This window comes from Stegodyphus dumicola, chromosome 1 (genome assembly GCF_044657685.1).
Source record: "Stegodyphus dumicola isolate Sdum_Otavi_A_Nest chromosome 1, ASM4465768v1".
Classification (NCBI taxonomy): Eukaryota; Metazoa; Arthropoda; class Arachnida; order Araneae; family Eresidae; genus Stegodyphus; species Stegodyphus dumicola.
In genome coordinates this window covers 113,631,398-113,647,892 of record NC_140768.1, presented here as the reverse complement: position 1 = coordinate 113,647,892, position 16,495 = coordinate 113,631,398, and the positions used below count along the sequence as shown (strand labels likewise).

At 32.4% G+C, this 16,495-nt stretch overlaps 2 protein-coding genes across 4 annotated transcripts in view; one reads left to right on the top strand and one right to left on the bottom strand.

Moving 5' to 3' along the window:
• The window catches only part of LOC118201675 (synaptophysin-like protein 2), a 36,817-nt gene extending 21,222 nt beyond the window's left edge, over window positions 1-15,595 (bottom strand). The window contains exons 1-3 of one of the 3 annotated variants that reach the window (XM_085819576.1): window positions 15,506-15,595; window positions 13,455-13,520; window positions 2,532-2,659 (exon numbers count right to left, since the gene is read on the bottom strand). In XM_085819576.1, coding sequence (XP_085675702.1) covers window positions 2,532-2,659; window positions 13,455-13,514 — 188 coding nt within the window. In that variant the 5' untranslated portion in view covers window positions 13,515-13,520; window positions 15,506-15,595. Of the gene's footprint in view, window positions 1-2,531; window positions 2,660-13,454; window positions 13,521-15,083; window positions 15,314-15,505 lie in introns of those variants that run through there. The other 2 variants (XM_085819581.1, XM_085819573.1) reach the window with 2 other exon arrangements.
• Window positions 15,596-15,930: 335 nt separating this feature from the next.
• On the top strand, window positions 15,931-16,495 carry RpL31 (ribosomal protein L31). Its single transcript, XM_035360987.2, has one exon. It carries the CDS (start codon window positions 16,003-16,005, stop codon window positions 16,375-16,377), a length of 375 nt encoding a protein of 124 aa, XP_035216878.1. The 5' UTR covers window positions 15,931-16,002; the 3' UTR covers window positions 16,378-16,495.

Sequence of the window (16,495 nt, the reverse complement as noted above, 5' to 3'; positions counted from 1 at the left end):
GTACGGCCTTCGCACAATTTTGAAAATTGTCGCCAAGAACAAAATGACCCGTTTACTGCTCATCATCATGTCGCCAAACCCCGCTGTACCATACATGGAGATTATTCTAACCAAAGAACGTCTATGTAAAGAAGAAAAGGTTCCATACATGTAAATGCTATTACGCCGCTAGAAAGCAGAGGGAAAATTTACCAAGGGATTTGGTGACGGAACCTGGCGGCCAGAATTTCCCTATCCGTGATGTGTACAGGAAATTGAGAAACACATATTAAGAAGAAACGTTCTTTGACAAAAAAGAAAACTACGAAAATCCGTTTTTAAATTATTGCGAAAAATCCAAGAAGAAACGTTTTATCAAAGAACAATTTTTCTTAGTTTCCCCCCCTCAAAATAACTAATCCATGAATTAATTTACTTGCGCCAAAAAATATTTTATTTTCCTTTAGAGTTTAAAGAAAATTTAAACAATATTCATTTTATGAACTCTTGATAGCGTGACCTTCGAACTTCGACATCGGTTTAGAGCTTTGGCGACAGATATATCGCGCATGCACAGCTGTTTCCCTCTATGATGGAAGGGAACCACCTCTGTTGCAGAGAGGTTTTCCTTCTTTACAATACATATTCTTTGATTCTAACTTTCATGATACCATATACAGTCAAAAGTCGTTAATTCGGACACCCATAATCCGGAATGATCTATAATCCGGACCTCAAAGCTAAAAACTTTCTGCGCATGCGCCGCGTTGGCACATGCGCATAGGCGTTTTACGCGTGCGCGTAAGACCTTGACTACTGCGCATATGCGTGTGCGCAAGTGCAGAATACGTTTTCGCATGCGCGTTTAATGTATAACGGACGCTAAAATTATCTAATTATCTATTTCAGTTAATGATTGCGTTGTTCCTTAATCTTCGAATTGGATCCCGCTTATTATTTTTTGCAGACTGTAAGAGCAATTTTATAAAAGTAAACTTGAACTTTCGATTATGTCAAATAGAATTTCCGATGCTGGAACTTCCAAAGGATCTACAAAACAAAAGTATGTTTCGATGTCCAACAAACAAAAAGTGGAATCGCTGCAAAAAATGGATAAAGACATGAAGAATGTGACAGAGAGGTTAGTGAAAACGAAAAAATTTCGATTGACAAGTTAGTCGGTATTCTCGGCAGAGCAATTAACAGGACTTGAACAGCGGAATTTTTGTAACTGAACAAGAAATTATGTCTGTTTATAGAATTAAGGAGAAAGTATTATCACATAAAACGAAGCAACTTAAACAACTTACATTGAAAGAAATGTTTAATAATAATAAAAAATAAATAAATAAATAAATAAATATTAAGCTTTTTTTTTTTTTTTTTTTTTAATTTGACACCTTTTAGATCATAATTGTTCTTTATTTCATAAATTACGGTTTCATATTTTTAATTTTATAATTTCTGCATGCCATCTTACCAGATTTATACTGATGATCTACAATCCGGAAAAATCGATAATCCGGAATCACCAAAGTTCCGACGAGTCCGGATTAACGACTTTTGACTGTACTATATTTTTCTCATGGCCAGTTTTACTTGGTTTGTTTAACAGTCGGCATGCCAGATAGATTTTTTGCTATGCTCTGAACAAAAAGACAAAAACAATGTGTACCTTCAAACACTGCAAAAAAAAGGTACAGGAAAAAAAAAAAAAAATCATACCCTTTCTTCGCAGACTTTTGGAGGTACACATTGTTTATTCAATAGTTTTATTCGATTTTGGTAAAATTTTGCCAATTCACCTCAAACCAAATACAAGGAAAATCACTGTTTACCTGAGATTTCAGCTACTCTTCACCTTCCTGAATGAAGCCTCATCACTCTGTGTAAAGTTTGGGCAACATCAGCTACTTTTGCTAGTTTATAACACTTTTTTAATACTCTGGCTTGTGGTAATAAATCTCCTTAATACAGTTTCTATTTCATCAAAAATATTGTCAAAGTCATTTGTACTATAACAACATAAACTGCTGATTATTCGTACAACCTGTTTTTTCAGCATATGTTTTCATTAGATGAATTTAACAAACATTCTCTATTCATAAAAGGCAAATTTAAAATTAATACATTTAAATGAAATTTAATGCAAACAAATAAATGATTAATTATTGTTGCAAACTAATCTGCAATACCATTTAAATTCTGATAGCATATGCAAATCAACTGCAAGTATTAAAATCCATGAATAAAAAAACTGAGTAATTTTTTTAAATATAAGAGGTAAAAGTAAAAAAGTACAACAACCTTTAATGCTTAAATACAAAATTTACTAATAAATGACAACTTATTACAATTTTTAAAAAATTACATTACAAAAATTTTAAATACTATTTCAATAAATATGAGGAAAATAATAAAATCTTACCACATAAGCATCATGGACTAAGCATAAAGAAAAAAGATATAACCTTATTTCAAGGCAAAACCATACACAAACATGAATTATACTAAATCAGTCTTATAATTTATCAAAAGAAGAAGTTACTTACGAGAAAGGATAACCAAATTCATATTTAACAGATGCATCAGTTACATCATTAGTGAGTTTCTCACACATGGAAAATTCACATTCTGTTGAAAAACTAGCCGTTGTGGAAAATGCAAGGATGGCCATAAGCTTCAAATAAAGAATGACAAATACAAATAAGCCAAATGCTAATATTTGAACAAGATAGTAAAACTACAATAAAATGTATGATTATAATCAAATATTTTTAGAACATAAATAGTACCAACATAAGTATTTTCAAAATGAAAATATCAAAACTTTAAATATGAGGAGCTGTGATACAGTTGCCATAAATTTTGTGAACAGCTTTTAAAAAAAATATCATAGCATGTTAAAAACTCTTAATTTCTTGATAATCCAAAGAGGTTTTTTTTAGTTTTTTTATTTTAAAATCAAAACAATCTATTTTAGGGTAGAATCATCAGTGAGCAATAATTTCAGCGAAGATAGTTATACAGTCAAAAGTCGTTAATTCGGACACCCATAATCCAGAATGATCTATAATCCTGACCTCAAAGTTACAAACTTTCTCAACCTTTGCAGCTGCGCATTTGCGTGTGCGCATGCGCATAATATGTTTACGCATGCGCGCTTAATGTATAATGGACGGTATAAGCAAAAATTATCTAATTATCTATTTCAGTTAATGTTGCAGATTGCATTGTTCCTTAATCTTCGAATTGGATCCGGCTTATTATTTTTTGCAGACTGTTAGAGCAATTTTATAAAAGTAAGCTTGAACTTTCGATTATGTCAAATAGAATTATGTCAAATGTACACCATCTTTGATATGATTTACATCAAATTCCTCCTCATTATAATTCGCTTCCGATAGTGAAGAAAGTGACACAGAGGTTATTGAAAACGAAAAAATTTCGATTGACAAATTAGTTGGTATTCTCGACACAGCAATTATAGGACTTGAACAGCGGAACTTTGTAACTGAACAAGAAATTATGTCTGTTCATAGAATTAAAGAGAAAGTATTATCACATAAAACAAAGCAACTTAAACAACTTACATTAAAAGAAATGTTTAATAAAATAAATAAATAAATAAATATTAAGCTTTTTTTTTTTTTTTTTTTTTTTTTTGTAAATTTTGATACCCTTTAGATCATAATTGTTCTTTATTTCATAAATTACAGTTTCAAATTTTTAATTTTATAATTTCTGCATGCCATCTTACCAGATTTAAACTGATGATCTATAATCTGGAAAAATCGATAATCCGGACTCGCCGAAGTCCCGACGAGTCAGAATTAACGACTTTTGACTGTATAAAACTTGAAATAGCATAAATATGGAAAATTATAAGAATTTCTGTCTTTAAATATTGACAGCATTACCTGAAAAAATGAATATCAAACAATGCAGAGTGGGGGATGTGAATATTTAAAATAGGCTGGGGAAGGATCAAATCAAATTTAAGAACATTTTTTTTCATAAATAATCAATTAAAAATGAAAACAAAGACTGGCACTTTTTTGTTATCAGGATACCACTTTTTCAGATATGCTCCAAATATTAGAGCCTGTTTATATCCTATCATGAATAGTTAAACAATGTTTAATATGTGCAATGCTGAATTAATGCAATTCTCTGATGCTGTTCAAGCAAAAACAGATTCCTCATATACAATGTAATCTACTTTTGCCTAAAAAATTCAAGAATTGCAGAAATTCAGAGCTGCAAATGTCAAACATTACATATACAGTACAAAGTCCAAGATACGGACTCGTTGGGACTTCGGCAATTCCAGATATTAGATCATCAGTTTAATGCTTGTAAGATGGCATGTAGAAATTATAAAAATGAAATTGTGATTTATGAAATAATGAAGCATTTGTGATCTAAAGGGTAACAAAATTTTTAAAAAAGGGGAAGGTTTAATATATACTTACTTATTTTATTAAACATTTCTTTTAATGTAAATTGTTTTATTTGCTTTTTTGCGTTAATGTTTTCTCTTTAATTCTGTAGACAGATATAATTTCTTATTCAGTTATAAAGTTCCATTGTTCAAGTTCTCTGATTGTTGTGTCGAGAATTCCGACTAACTCGTCAATCGAAATTTTTTCATTTTCAATAATCTTTCTGTCACTTTTTTCACTATCAGTAACGGTATTTTCTGTATCTAGAACCATACTATTAACTTCACATCCGTTAACTGATTGATAATTGGAGCAATGTCATCGCAATGAAAAACTTCCGATATATCATCTTCATTTATCACCACTTCTTCACATTTCCTTAAAAATTCCATTAATTAGAAAATTTAACCTTTGGTTTGCGATATCCGAAAACCTTCACATTTGCAGATATCACATTCGTCAACCTCACCATGAAATATGCTAGCTGGCCATAAATTATGGCAAGCATTTTTTAAAGTATCTGGAGACACATCCTCCCACGATTTTGTGATGCTTCACAAAGCAGATTTTACACTAAAATATTTCAAATATTCTTGAATAGCCTTGCTATTATTCAAGAAATTTAGCATTAAAAAAAAATTCTACTTTATATTTGCATTTCAGCACTCGCACTATTCTGATATCCTAAGGCTGAATGATTGACGTATAATGTGGAGGAAGAATAATACGGATACATTAACTTTCAGTAAAGCTTTAAGTGAAGTGTGAGGCGAACAGTTGTTTAGAATCGGGGCATTTTTTGGGTGATCAGGAGAACCAACTGAATTCTGCCGAGCTTCGGGTATGAAATGATTTTCAGAGTATGAATGGGTATGAAATGATTCTTATCTGAATCTTGAATAAATTCTCACATATACTTAAGGCTTATTGAGGGCTGACTCTAGATACCTCACTGCCTCATGCTGTCTCTGCGAGTCCTAAATTCTGCTAACAAGTGCCTTTAAGTTCTAAATTTTTACAGCCCCTAAATTTTGGATCACAGTGCTTTCTCTAAATTCTAAAAATATTTTCATTCTTTAATTTTGTTGTTCGGTGCTTCTCTAAATTGCAGAAATCTTATCTTCGATAAATTCTGCCTGCCGGTTCTGAGTTTAGGTGAAAACAAATCAATTATTCTTAACTCGAATAGTACTAAATGTAATCTTTTGGCCTATGAGTATCATTAACAAAATCGATTTTTAGCATATGGAAAGAAACTTTCGTTAAACTTTTCTTCGTCAATATTTCTTAGTGCATTTAACTTAAATTTGTAATCATTGCTAAGGCCATTACAGCTACAGAGCCAAGTTACTGATCACACATATTTATGCTAAATTGTTGTTTCGTCAATAACGAGGTACTTATTTAGTGCCGAAGGAAGATTAAGAATCAGGACTCTCAACATGTTTTATCTATGGGGGAAAAATCGTAATCGCATGCATAAAGCATTTATTTAAAAAAGAGTCGATGGTGGTTTTGAGGTCTGGATTTTGTATCATTTCGGATACTGGACGTCCGGATCTCGGACTTTGTACTGTACTGTATTTACTCATGTGTTTTTCACTTTAGCACAATGTTCTGAAAATTTTTAAACATTTTTTCCCTTTCTCAAGGCATTTATAAAATGATCTTTGCTAAATTTAAGAACATATTTGTCCATGCAGTAATTGTTTTTCTCTTACTAATCAATTTACTTATGTATTTTGGGTATGCGGGCTCTGATTTGTGAAGTACAATAATACTGCTAATGACGATAATAAAAATTCTGACTCATGATCTTAAAAAAAAAACTGGAATATCTAATGCTCTTGATCATTGCACATGGAAAGACAGACTAAATGATAACAAGGGCAATAACTTGCAAACTGTGGAAGACAACATAGACAGCAGTTCCAGCAGCATTAAATGATTTGATGCCTACCTAGTAGCAATGGACTACAATAAGAACAGGGAAGATTCAAGGTACAGGAAGTAGAAATGAAGATATTGTATTAAATACTGGTAATGCTAATATTTATTGTGTATTCTTATTGGAATGCACAATGAAGATATTGTATTAAATACTGGTAATGCTAATATTTATTGTGTATTCTTATTGGAATGCAGGCATCTTTTAGTAAAATAATAATGTAACATAATACTGTTACAGGTAGTTTATCCATAAGTATTTTTCATTATGTTCTTATTGTAACTGCACCCTTTAGAAATTAAATTATTCACATATTTTCACCTCAGCATTTTTGTCATAAAATTAGTAAAAAAAGGGGGAAATATGTGAGTAAATACGTAGTATATTATATACAAGGACTGTCTGAAAAGTTTCTGATCTCGATATGTAGATGGCAGCACTAATCATGGAAAGTGCTGGAACTTGTTTGGGCATTCTTAGAAAACCCCCAAACGCAATTTCAGCCTTTTTGTACGTAATTTTTTGTTTGACAGTAATTTTTGTGAGTTGATGTGAATGTTTTTGTAAAAATGGAAAAAAATCGAGTATTGAGCTGTCATTAGGTACTTGTTTTTGAAAGGTAAAACAAAAACAAGGTAAAACAAAACGTTTGTCACACGCCTACACAGATTAAAGAGGAGTTGGATGCGTTGTACGGGGACCCTGAACCATCATTTACTACTGTGAAATTTTGGGCAGCTGAATTTAAACGTGGCCATACCAACTTGGGCAATGGTGATTATGTTCAGGACTGCCAAAAACTGCAATCACTGATGAAAATATCGTTAAAATGCACCAAATGGTGCTGGACGTCCGTCAAGTCAAGGTTAGAGAGATCGCAGAGGCTATGAGCATGTCAAATGAATACGTTTGTCACATATTGTACCAAGATTTAGGTATGCGCAAGCTGGCTGCATGTTGGGTGCCGCGTTTGCTCACTTTGGACCAAAAACATGTTCGAATGAACATTTCCACCGCTCTCTTGGCGCAACTCAGGGGTAATAAATAGGAGTTTCTTCGACGATTAATCACTGTAGATGAAACCTGGATTCATCATTACAGCCCAGAAACAAAAACACAGTTGAAACAGTGGACGGCGAAGGGAGAATCAGCTACAAAAAAGGCAAAAACTGTTTCTTCTGCTGAGAAAGTGATGGCAAAGGTTTTCTGAGATAGCCATGGAATTGTCTTAATGGATTACCTTGAAAAGGGAAGAACCATTACCAGAGCATATTATGCAATACTACCTGACAAGCTGAAGGCAGAAATTGCAGAAAAACAGCCACATTTTCAAAAGAAAAAAAAAATTGTGTCATTAAGACAATGCTCCGTCACACCTCAGTGGTTGCGACAGCAAAAATCTACGAACGACGGTTTGAACTGCTTGACCACCCACCCTACTCGCCAGACCTGGCCCCAAGTGACTTTTTTTGTTCCCCAAGTTAAAAGAAGCACTCAGAGGACAAAGATTTTTGTTCAATGAGAAAGTTACGAACTTCATTAATAACTATTTTGCAGAGAAAGATTTCACATATTATTTGGATAGATTAAAAGGATGGGAGCATAACTGGGAGAAATGTACAGACTTATAAGGACAAAGTCAAAAAGTAAAAGCAATTATAGAGGGGGAAAAATATGTTTTCTTTGTTAGTTTGGAAACTTTTCAAACAGCGCTCATAACATTGAGTATTGCGCAAGACAGGATTGAACTTTAATGGAATAGAACCAAGTCGTCTTCAGCGACAAATCTAGATTCAATTTGACCGGTGACGACAATTGTGTTCATGTGCGGAGGCCCCATGGTGAATGCCTCAATCCTGCCTTTTACCATACACAGTCACCCCTAATATTGATCCATGGCACAATGACAGGCCAGGTGTATGTCCATGACATCCTTCAACCACATGTATTGCCACTCACGCCAGAGCTCCCCGGAGCCTGTTTTCAACCAGACAATGCTTGGCCACACACAGCACAGATCTCGCAAGACTGCCTCCGCCACATTAACACCCCTGCCTGGCCTCCTTCGTCCCCAGATTTGTCCCCAATCGAGCATATCTGGGGTCATTTCGGATGGCGAACTGGACAGCCTAAGGCATTCGCGTTAGAGGTGGTCCAACAGAGTACTAAAACTTTCGTTCATGTGGCCCACCAGCGGTTGAGCGGTAAAATCGCTGAACACTGGTAGTTTGGTCCGAGGTTCGAATCCCGTGAACGGGCTGGCTGCATGGGCATTTTCGTGGTTTTCCACATGTGTAAAGTATATACGAACCAATTTCCCTTAGAAAGAAAGTCCTCCATGAAGGCATCCCTCCCCTTAGGCAGATAGCCCTAGTGTGCTTTGCCGTATTCTTAATACACCACCACCACACCACCGTTCATGTGTACTTTTTTCTGCAATAAATGATCCTTTTTTCTTTGATTTTCTAATCACTTACTTATATCAAAGTAGTACTTACATGTGTAAGATTTCGTTTCATTCTGACAACTCTTTCTTGGTGCGCAAATTTTTATGGCAATGAGTGAATTATCTCACAATTAAGCTGTTGAAACGTTATCAGTGAAGACATAAAGTAAGAAATTTAGAACTAATTTTTCTCAAAGACCAAAAACTGAATTTCATAATTAATAAATTTCCAGTAATCCTATAAATGCAACAAAGAATTTAAAAAAATGTTAAAAACCAAAAATTTTAAACAAGCTCTACCCCAATTAAAAAAAAATTAATGAAATTTAAAGAAAAAAGAATGTAACAGAATAGGAATTCAATCAACTTCAATGCAACTTTGTCAGGAAGGAAGAGGAACATTGAAATCAACTGAAACCTTTCTTCTACAAAGTCCTTGCTTTTCTGTATCCAGAATTAGCCAATAAACCATTTCAAAGTATTTTAATTACAATAGTTCACCCAAAAATTCTGGCCCATCCCCAAAGCAAGGAAAAACCAAAGTAAATTCTAATTAGAATCTTGTACCTTAAATAAAGAGAGAGTTCTACTTTATTTAAAAAATTGAAAACGGAAGTATAATAATAAAATACTTACTAAGTAAAAAATTTAAGTCAAAATTTTACCTTGATTTACTCATATACTATTATTCTTATTTTTAGTGTTATGTGACATTTTAAGTGTTAAGACACAATAACATGCCAAATAAATACTAATTCAGAAGTCAAACAACAAAAATCAGCGTTAAATTTACAAAATTTTTCACAGAACTAGTTTCGATGGTTTTACCGATTCACCATCCTCACCTGCAAAACCGCAAATGAACAAGATAGGAAACAATGATTAGATAAGATAAGAAAGCCTGGACAAGAATAAGCAAGTGGCGCCATCTCTTGGTGAAACCAGAACTAAAACATAATTTCCTTAAAGGCCGAAGGCAAATTTGGATTGGAATTAAGATCGTTAACTAGAACAGAAAGATTTTTATGAATGTGAAATGCCTCTAGAAAATCCAGTTCTCCAATGGAAGATGTTTTTTGAATAATTTTGGCAGCAGAAAAATTGAAAGTGTGATTTTCGGACCAACAATGTTGAGCAACAGGAGACTTCTGTGTTTCCTTTTTTCTAACATATGCCTCATGTTCCTTGATGCGAAATTTTAAGTCTCTCTTAGTTTGGCCAATGTCAATTAAACCACACTGGCAAGGAATCCTATAAATACCCCAGGAATTCATATCCGGAATGGGGTCCTTGAGTATGGAACTCGGAATTTTATTGATGGGAGAATAAACAACCTGAAAGTTAAATTTCTGCAAAATATGTGCAACTTTATAGCTAATTGATGGAAAGAAGGGAATGACAACAGAATTTTTATAATCTCCTAAAACAAGAAAAATTAGCTCATCAATTTCGATGCAAGAGAAATGAAATCCCGAAGTCTGGTTTCTAGACATCTTAATGCACCCTCCACTGGGACATTGGTGAATAATGATTTTACATCAAAAGAAACCATGAGTAAATTACTAGGAGAAATGTTTTTAAGCTTTTTTACAAACTCTATTGAATTTTTTATGGTGTAAATGTTATTGTCTAATAGAGTGGAAAATCTAGAAACTAAATATTTAGCTAATGGATACGAGGCAGTACCTAAATTTGATACAATAGGGCGGAAAGGAATACCACTTTTATGAATTTTGGGAAGAGCATATAATCTGGCACAATTCGCAACAGATGGGATAAGCGAATGTTTTAAGTTGCTTGAAATGATTTGCGAAGATTTGATCGCAGTTTTTATTTTTGACAAGTCCGAAGGTGAAGGATCTTTAGGGATCGGATTATATAGTCCTCCATTTAAGAGTTTAGTGACACCATCGATGTAAGTGTTCTTATCCATGACGACTATCTGGCCACCTTTGTCGGCCTTTGAAATGATAATATCCGGGTTAGAATGAATTTTGCGCATTGTAGCTCTTTCTCTCACAGTTAGATTTGGTTTCAAAGGTTTATTGAATTTCACATTATGAGCGATAAGATGCCTAATAATTTTTTTCTGTGAATCTGAAACTTTACTGAACTTGAAAGCTTTTTCGATAGGAGCCAAAATCTTTGGAATCGAGGGTTTACAAGTTTGTGAGAAGTTAAAATTATATTTTAGAATTCTCTCTTGTTCTTCTGAAAGACTAACATTACAAATATTAACTATTGACTTGATGTTTACAATGGGAAGATTTTTTGAACTGGAAGACTGTAAAAGTAGTTTTTCGAATTTAACTGCAAGGGTGTTTTTATGACCGTTAACTGCATTCTCTGTTCTGGACCAAGACTTTTGTTCAAGGGCAGTGAATTTTGGATATGATTTAGCGAGTTCCAGATGAAGCTTATAGAGTTCATGTTAAATTTTGGACAATTGTTGACGTGTATCCTTTATGACGGACCGAAGTAAGGCAAGCTTGCAATTTAACAGAATTCTTGAAACGCGACTCGAAGGTTTTTGATTAGATTTGATTTGAATAAAATTGGGGATAAATTTTTTACATTTACATTTAAGTAAAAAGTCAAGATGATTCAGGAATTTTTGCTGTTTCAGGCGTAATTTAGTGAAACGATTAACGGATGAGGGCATGATAAACAATGCAGAAAATCAAACTAAATTAACTAAGCAATAAAAAGCACACACAAAATAGCAGAAAAATTCCTCACTGAACTGAATAGAAAAACAAAACGTTATTTATTATATTATTATTGTCATTTCAAAGGCCGACAAAGGTGGCCAGATAGTAGTCATGAATAAGAACACTTACATCGATGGTGTCACTAAACTCTTAAACGAAGGACCATATAATCCGATCCCTAAAGATCCTTCACCTTCGGACTTGTCAAAAATAAAAACTGCGATCAAATCTTTGCAAATCATTTCAAGCAACTTAAAACATTCGCTTATCCCATCTGTTGCGAATTGTGCCAGATTATATGCTCTTCCCAAAATTCATAAAAGTGGTATTCCTTTCCACCCTATTGTATCAAATTTAGGTACTGCCTCGTATCCATTAGCTAAATATTTAGTTTCTAGATTTTCCACTCTATTAGACAATAACATTTACACCATAAAAAATTCAATAGAGTTTGTAAAAAAGGTAAAAAACACTTCTCCTAGTAATTTACTCATGGTTTCTTTTGATGTAAAATCATTATTCACCAATGTCCCAGTGGAGGGTGCATTAAGATGTCTAGAAACCAGACTTCGGGAATTTCATTTCTCTTGCATCGAAATTGATGAGCTAATTTCTCTCACTCAACTCTGTTTGAAACAAACACATTTTGTTTTCCAAAATAAATATTACAAGCAAACTGAGGGATTAGCCATGGGAAGCCCCCTCAGTTCCATCCTGGCTGATATCTACATGCATTATTATGAATCAAAATTGTTTCAAACTTTTAACTTCCCGGCATGGTTCCGCTACATAGACGATACTTTTACCCTGTTTGAAAGTAAATAAAGATGATTTAAATAAAGTTCTTTCAACAATGAATTCTATTGATCCTGCTATTCAGTTCACTTTTGAACTTGAGACTTGCAATTCTCTTCCGTTTCTCGGTAAAACCATCAAAACTAGTCCTGTGAAACTTTTGTAAATATAACGCTGATTTTTGTTCTTTTACTTCTGAATTAGTATTTTAAGTGTTATTTAGAATTATTTGATAGCTTTTAAACAGGTCTGAATGTAAGTATTTTCTCATGAAACTAATGTTACCTGCTTTTTCGATTCATATATTTTCTTGAAGAAGAATTCAGCGTAACAATGTTTTATAAACTTAAGAAACCTATGCTAAAAAAAATTAATAAAATTCTGAATTACACATTTTCCCCCCTTTCCAGGAAGGTCATTTAAAGGCAGACTTTAGGATATATATATATATATATATAAAGAACTCTTTAAAAAGAACAAGGCTTAATGAGGATACTATGAAGAACAATTTGTTTCATAGGTTTTTTTTTTTTTTTTTTTTTTTTCCCAAGCCCTGCCCATAAGTAATCAAATATGAATTTGCTTCAATTTGGCCTCTAGCTACCTCTTTTCCAAAGAAAACACTATACACTTACATATGTACCAACAAAAATCAATAGCAAAATCTGCATAAAAGTAACTTAGCTTTAAAATATGCTTGATATTTGGCTTTTAATTTTAGTAATGTGCATTTAGATAACATTTTTAAAAAAATTTTGTTTGTATGGTTCCTCTCCTTCTTTATCATGTGTCTTCATATTATAATTGGAAAGCATGTCCAGCTAACAATGGAAAGTCCAGAACTGGAATACTGGCAAGGGCATGGCTGATTTTTTCTGCATCAAAATACCTAATGATTTTACAAGTGATGCCCAAACTAAAAAACCTGGCTTTCTCAATCACTCTTTTAAGTGAGATGGAATGTAAGATTCACCCTCCTTACAGTAATCTTTCATGGTATAATGGAAAGCATGTCCAGCCAACATCGGAGGGTGCAGAGTTAAAACTTTAACGACGGCATAAGTTATTTTTTCTGCTTTAAAATACCTAATGTTTCTACATTTTTGACAAATACTGGAAAGTATACATACGCACTGAATGATCCTTATGAACCCTCTCGGTTCTTTTAGCACCCGAATATTGACATCCATGACTGTCTGAAATTTAATAATAAAAATATTAAATAAATAAATTTAAGATTTCATCAGTTTTAAATAATTGAAATCAAATGCATACATTTAAGACATATATGATTTCATCTATTTAATCTAAAACATCTGAAGTATTACATTTAAAACATATATAATTTCATTTATTTAATCTAAAACATCTGAAGTATCTTACATATGATCTGAAATAGTTTAAAAACAAATAGAAATGAAAATTTTCAAACGTATGATCTCGTATCGTCACAATTGTTTTCTAATTCACCAGTGCTAGTAAAATTTTGTTAATAAATAATTTAAATTTTGTAACATTTATTTTACAGCCTCTACTGAATTAAATTTGAAAGAAAAACTGGTAAAAATTTACAATTGGGTGCCCCTTGTTTACCGCCAATTCTTTTTTCACGCCAAGATCGGTGCCAGGAAGGCACAATTTCAAGATGGATGCTACACAAAACCAAAATAAGAAGTCAAAGAATTGCACAAACTCAGTGTCCATGTACACATCGATCTTTTTTCACTTATAAAAACATCCCAGAATTGCACAAACTAGGCATTGCACACTGCCTTAAATTTGTCCATGTACACATCAATCTATTTTCATTTTAAAAAAATCAGGAAGCTAAAACAAAATGAAAACTATCATGGTAACCAGAAATGAGGTTTCATCGTTAAAATTTTTTAAAAATTTGTCGTTAATCGAAAGGGCACCCAATTCTACACTAGAGCCAAAACAGAAAACTGTATTATTACATTTAAAATTTTGTAGAAAATGCATCCTTACACTTTTCTGCATAAATTTAATAGCTTTGCAATATTTTTTACCAATACAATGATATGATGCTGAAGTTATTTGCTCAGCAGACTTTGCTGCAATACAACAAAACTTAATACTAACTAAAAATATTCTAAATAAGTACAGACAATTAGATTAAATGCCTTTCACAATTTTCCTTAAGAGAATATTTTACTAATCATATCTAGTTAAAATGACAGAAAAAAATGCCATTGATCTCATAGTATTGAAAATAAAGGGGGGAAAATTAAAATACAAAATAAAACGAATTCATTTTTAGTATTTCTTTTTAAACCCGAAATTTTCATCAACTTCTATTTTTTTAATAAAAATACAAATGAGTCCAGTTAACTACATTAAAACAGAAAACATCCACTAAATATATTTCACATGGTTTTTTTTCACCCCTCCAGCAGATATATTTAAAGTTGTAATTGTAAAACATAAATTCTGGATACAATTTAAAATATAAAATTAACATGGATTCTTTTTAAATACAAAATTTTCATCAACTTCTATTTTTTTAAAGAAAGCTACAAAAAAAAAAAAAAAAAAAAAAAAAAAAAAAAGCACATTAAGTCAATTTTGAAATTTGCATTCAAAAATATTTCCCACACAGGTTTCTGTCTTCAGCCGATAAAACTGTAATTATAAAATATAAATTATGCATTAGACAGAAATTTATTTACCGTAATTGAAAAACCTGTCACAAATTTATAATTACCGGTTATAATCTGAAGTTTTTTCACATTACTTACTTTAAATTTTAAACCTGTTTTTAAAGAATATCTGTCGATACCAATTCGTACTACATCTAGTTCTTTCGAAACTTCGATTACCATAGCAAAAAATAACGAGTCTTCATCACAGTTTTCTGCAGTTTTATAAAAACACCTTTCAGTAGGTCACACGAAGCGCAATCATATGAAGCTTAGAAGGGCAAAAAAAAACTTGGGGCCGAAAGAGATATTCGTCCTTACTCTAGTTCTATTTGTGACAACACAATCCCAAAAATAAAGATCCAGACCCAAACGCGTAGTCAGTTAAAAATCTTTTTATTTTCTTCTGTTTTATTGTTTCTTTATTTACTTGAAACATGAAGTAATGAATCTATAGTGGTTAAAGTAGTGGAAAATCAAATTTTATTATAGAGCTTTAATAAAGAAATAAAAATACGTACAGATTTACCTGTAGTATACGGTTTTATTTCAATAACAACCACACCTCTTGGACTTTAATTATTCATTACCCTTGAAACGGAAGTTGTGAAACATTGCCACCTGTCTATTAATGTCGCAAGAAATAATTTATGACAGCAGTGGTAGAATTAGATTTAAAAATATTTTCGTAATTATTTAAATTTTTTATCATAAAATATAATATCTTTTTTAATTATTCTGATTGAAAAAGAATAAATATTTTTTTATATAATAAATAATTTTATTTAGAATATAAATTTATTGTGTAACTACTTTTTAATTTCTTTAATAAAATATTTAAAACAAATTTTTATGCTAAGAATTAATCTTGGAAAGTTCAAATGTTTCTCAGAGGGAATTCATTTTAATAGGAACAGAATATGAGTGCTTCAACTCTAAATTTCTTAGGATCGTCGCCATTTTATGGTTACGTATTGCTGCGAAGCGCGTGTGGTGGTAAAACGCTCTTAGTCTTGCAATGGCAAAGGCAAAAAGTGAAAAAAAAGGTAAATCTGCTCTGAGTGAAGTAGTAACTAGAGAATATACCATTCATCTTCATAAACGACTTCATGGCGTAGGATTCAAGAAAAGAGCTCCGCGAGCTATCAAAGAAATTCGCAAGTTTGCCGAAAAGCAAATGGGAACCCCAGATGTACGGGTCGACACAAGATTAAACAAGTTCATTTGGTCCAAAGGTATTCGAAATGTACCTTACAGAGTTCGAGTCCAGCTTTCTCGTCGAAGAAATGAAGATGAGGATTCCATTCACAAGCTTTACACTTTGGTAACCCACGTGCCTGTAACATCGTTCAAGGGATTGCAGACTGAAAATGTAGATGTCAGCGACAGCTAACTCTACTGATGAATTAAAAATAAGAATTATATGCCTGGTAAACTACTGAAAATGTATTGCTTTTGTCGATTACATCTGTAATAAATGATCTGTTCCGCAATAAATATTTACCAGGTAA

What these genes read in the sequence shown, in the direction of transcription:
- RpL31 (XM_035360987.2), top strand. Translation starts at nt 16,003, where the DNA reads ATGGCAAAGGCAAAAAGTGAAAAAAAAGGTAAATCTGCTCTGAGTGAA.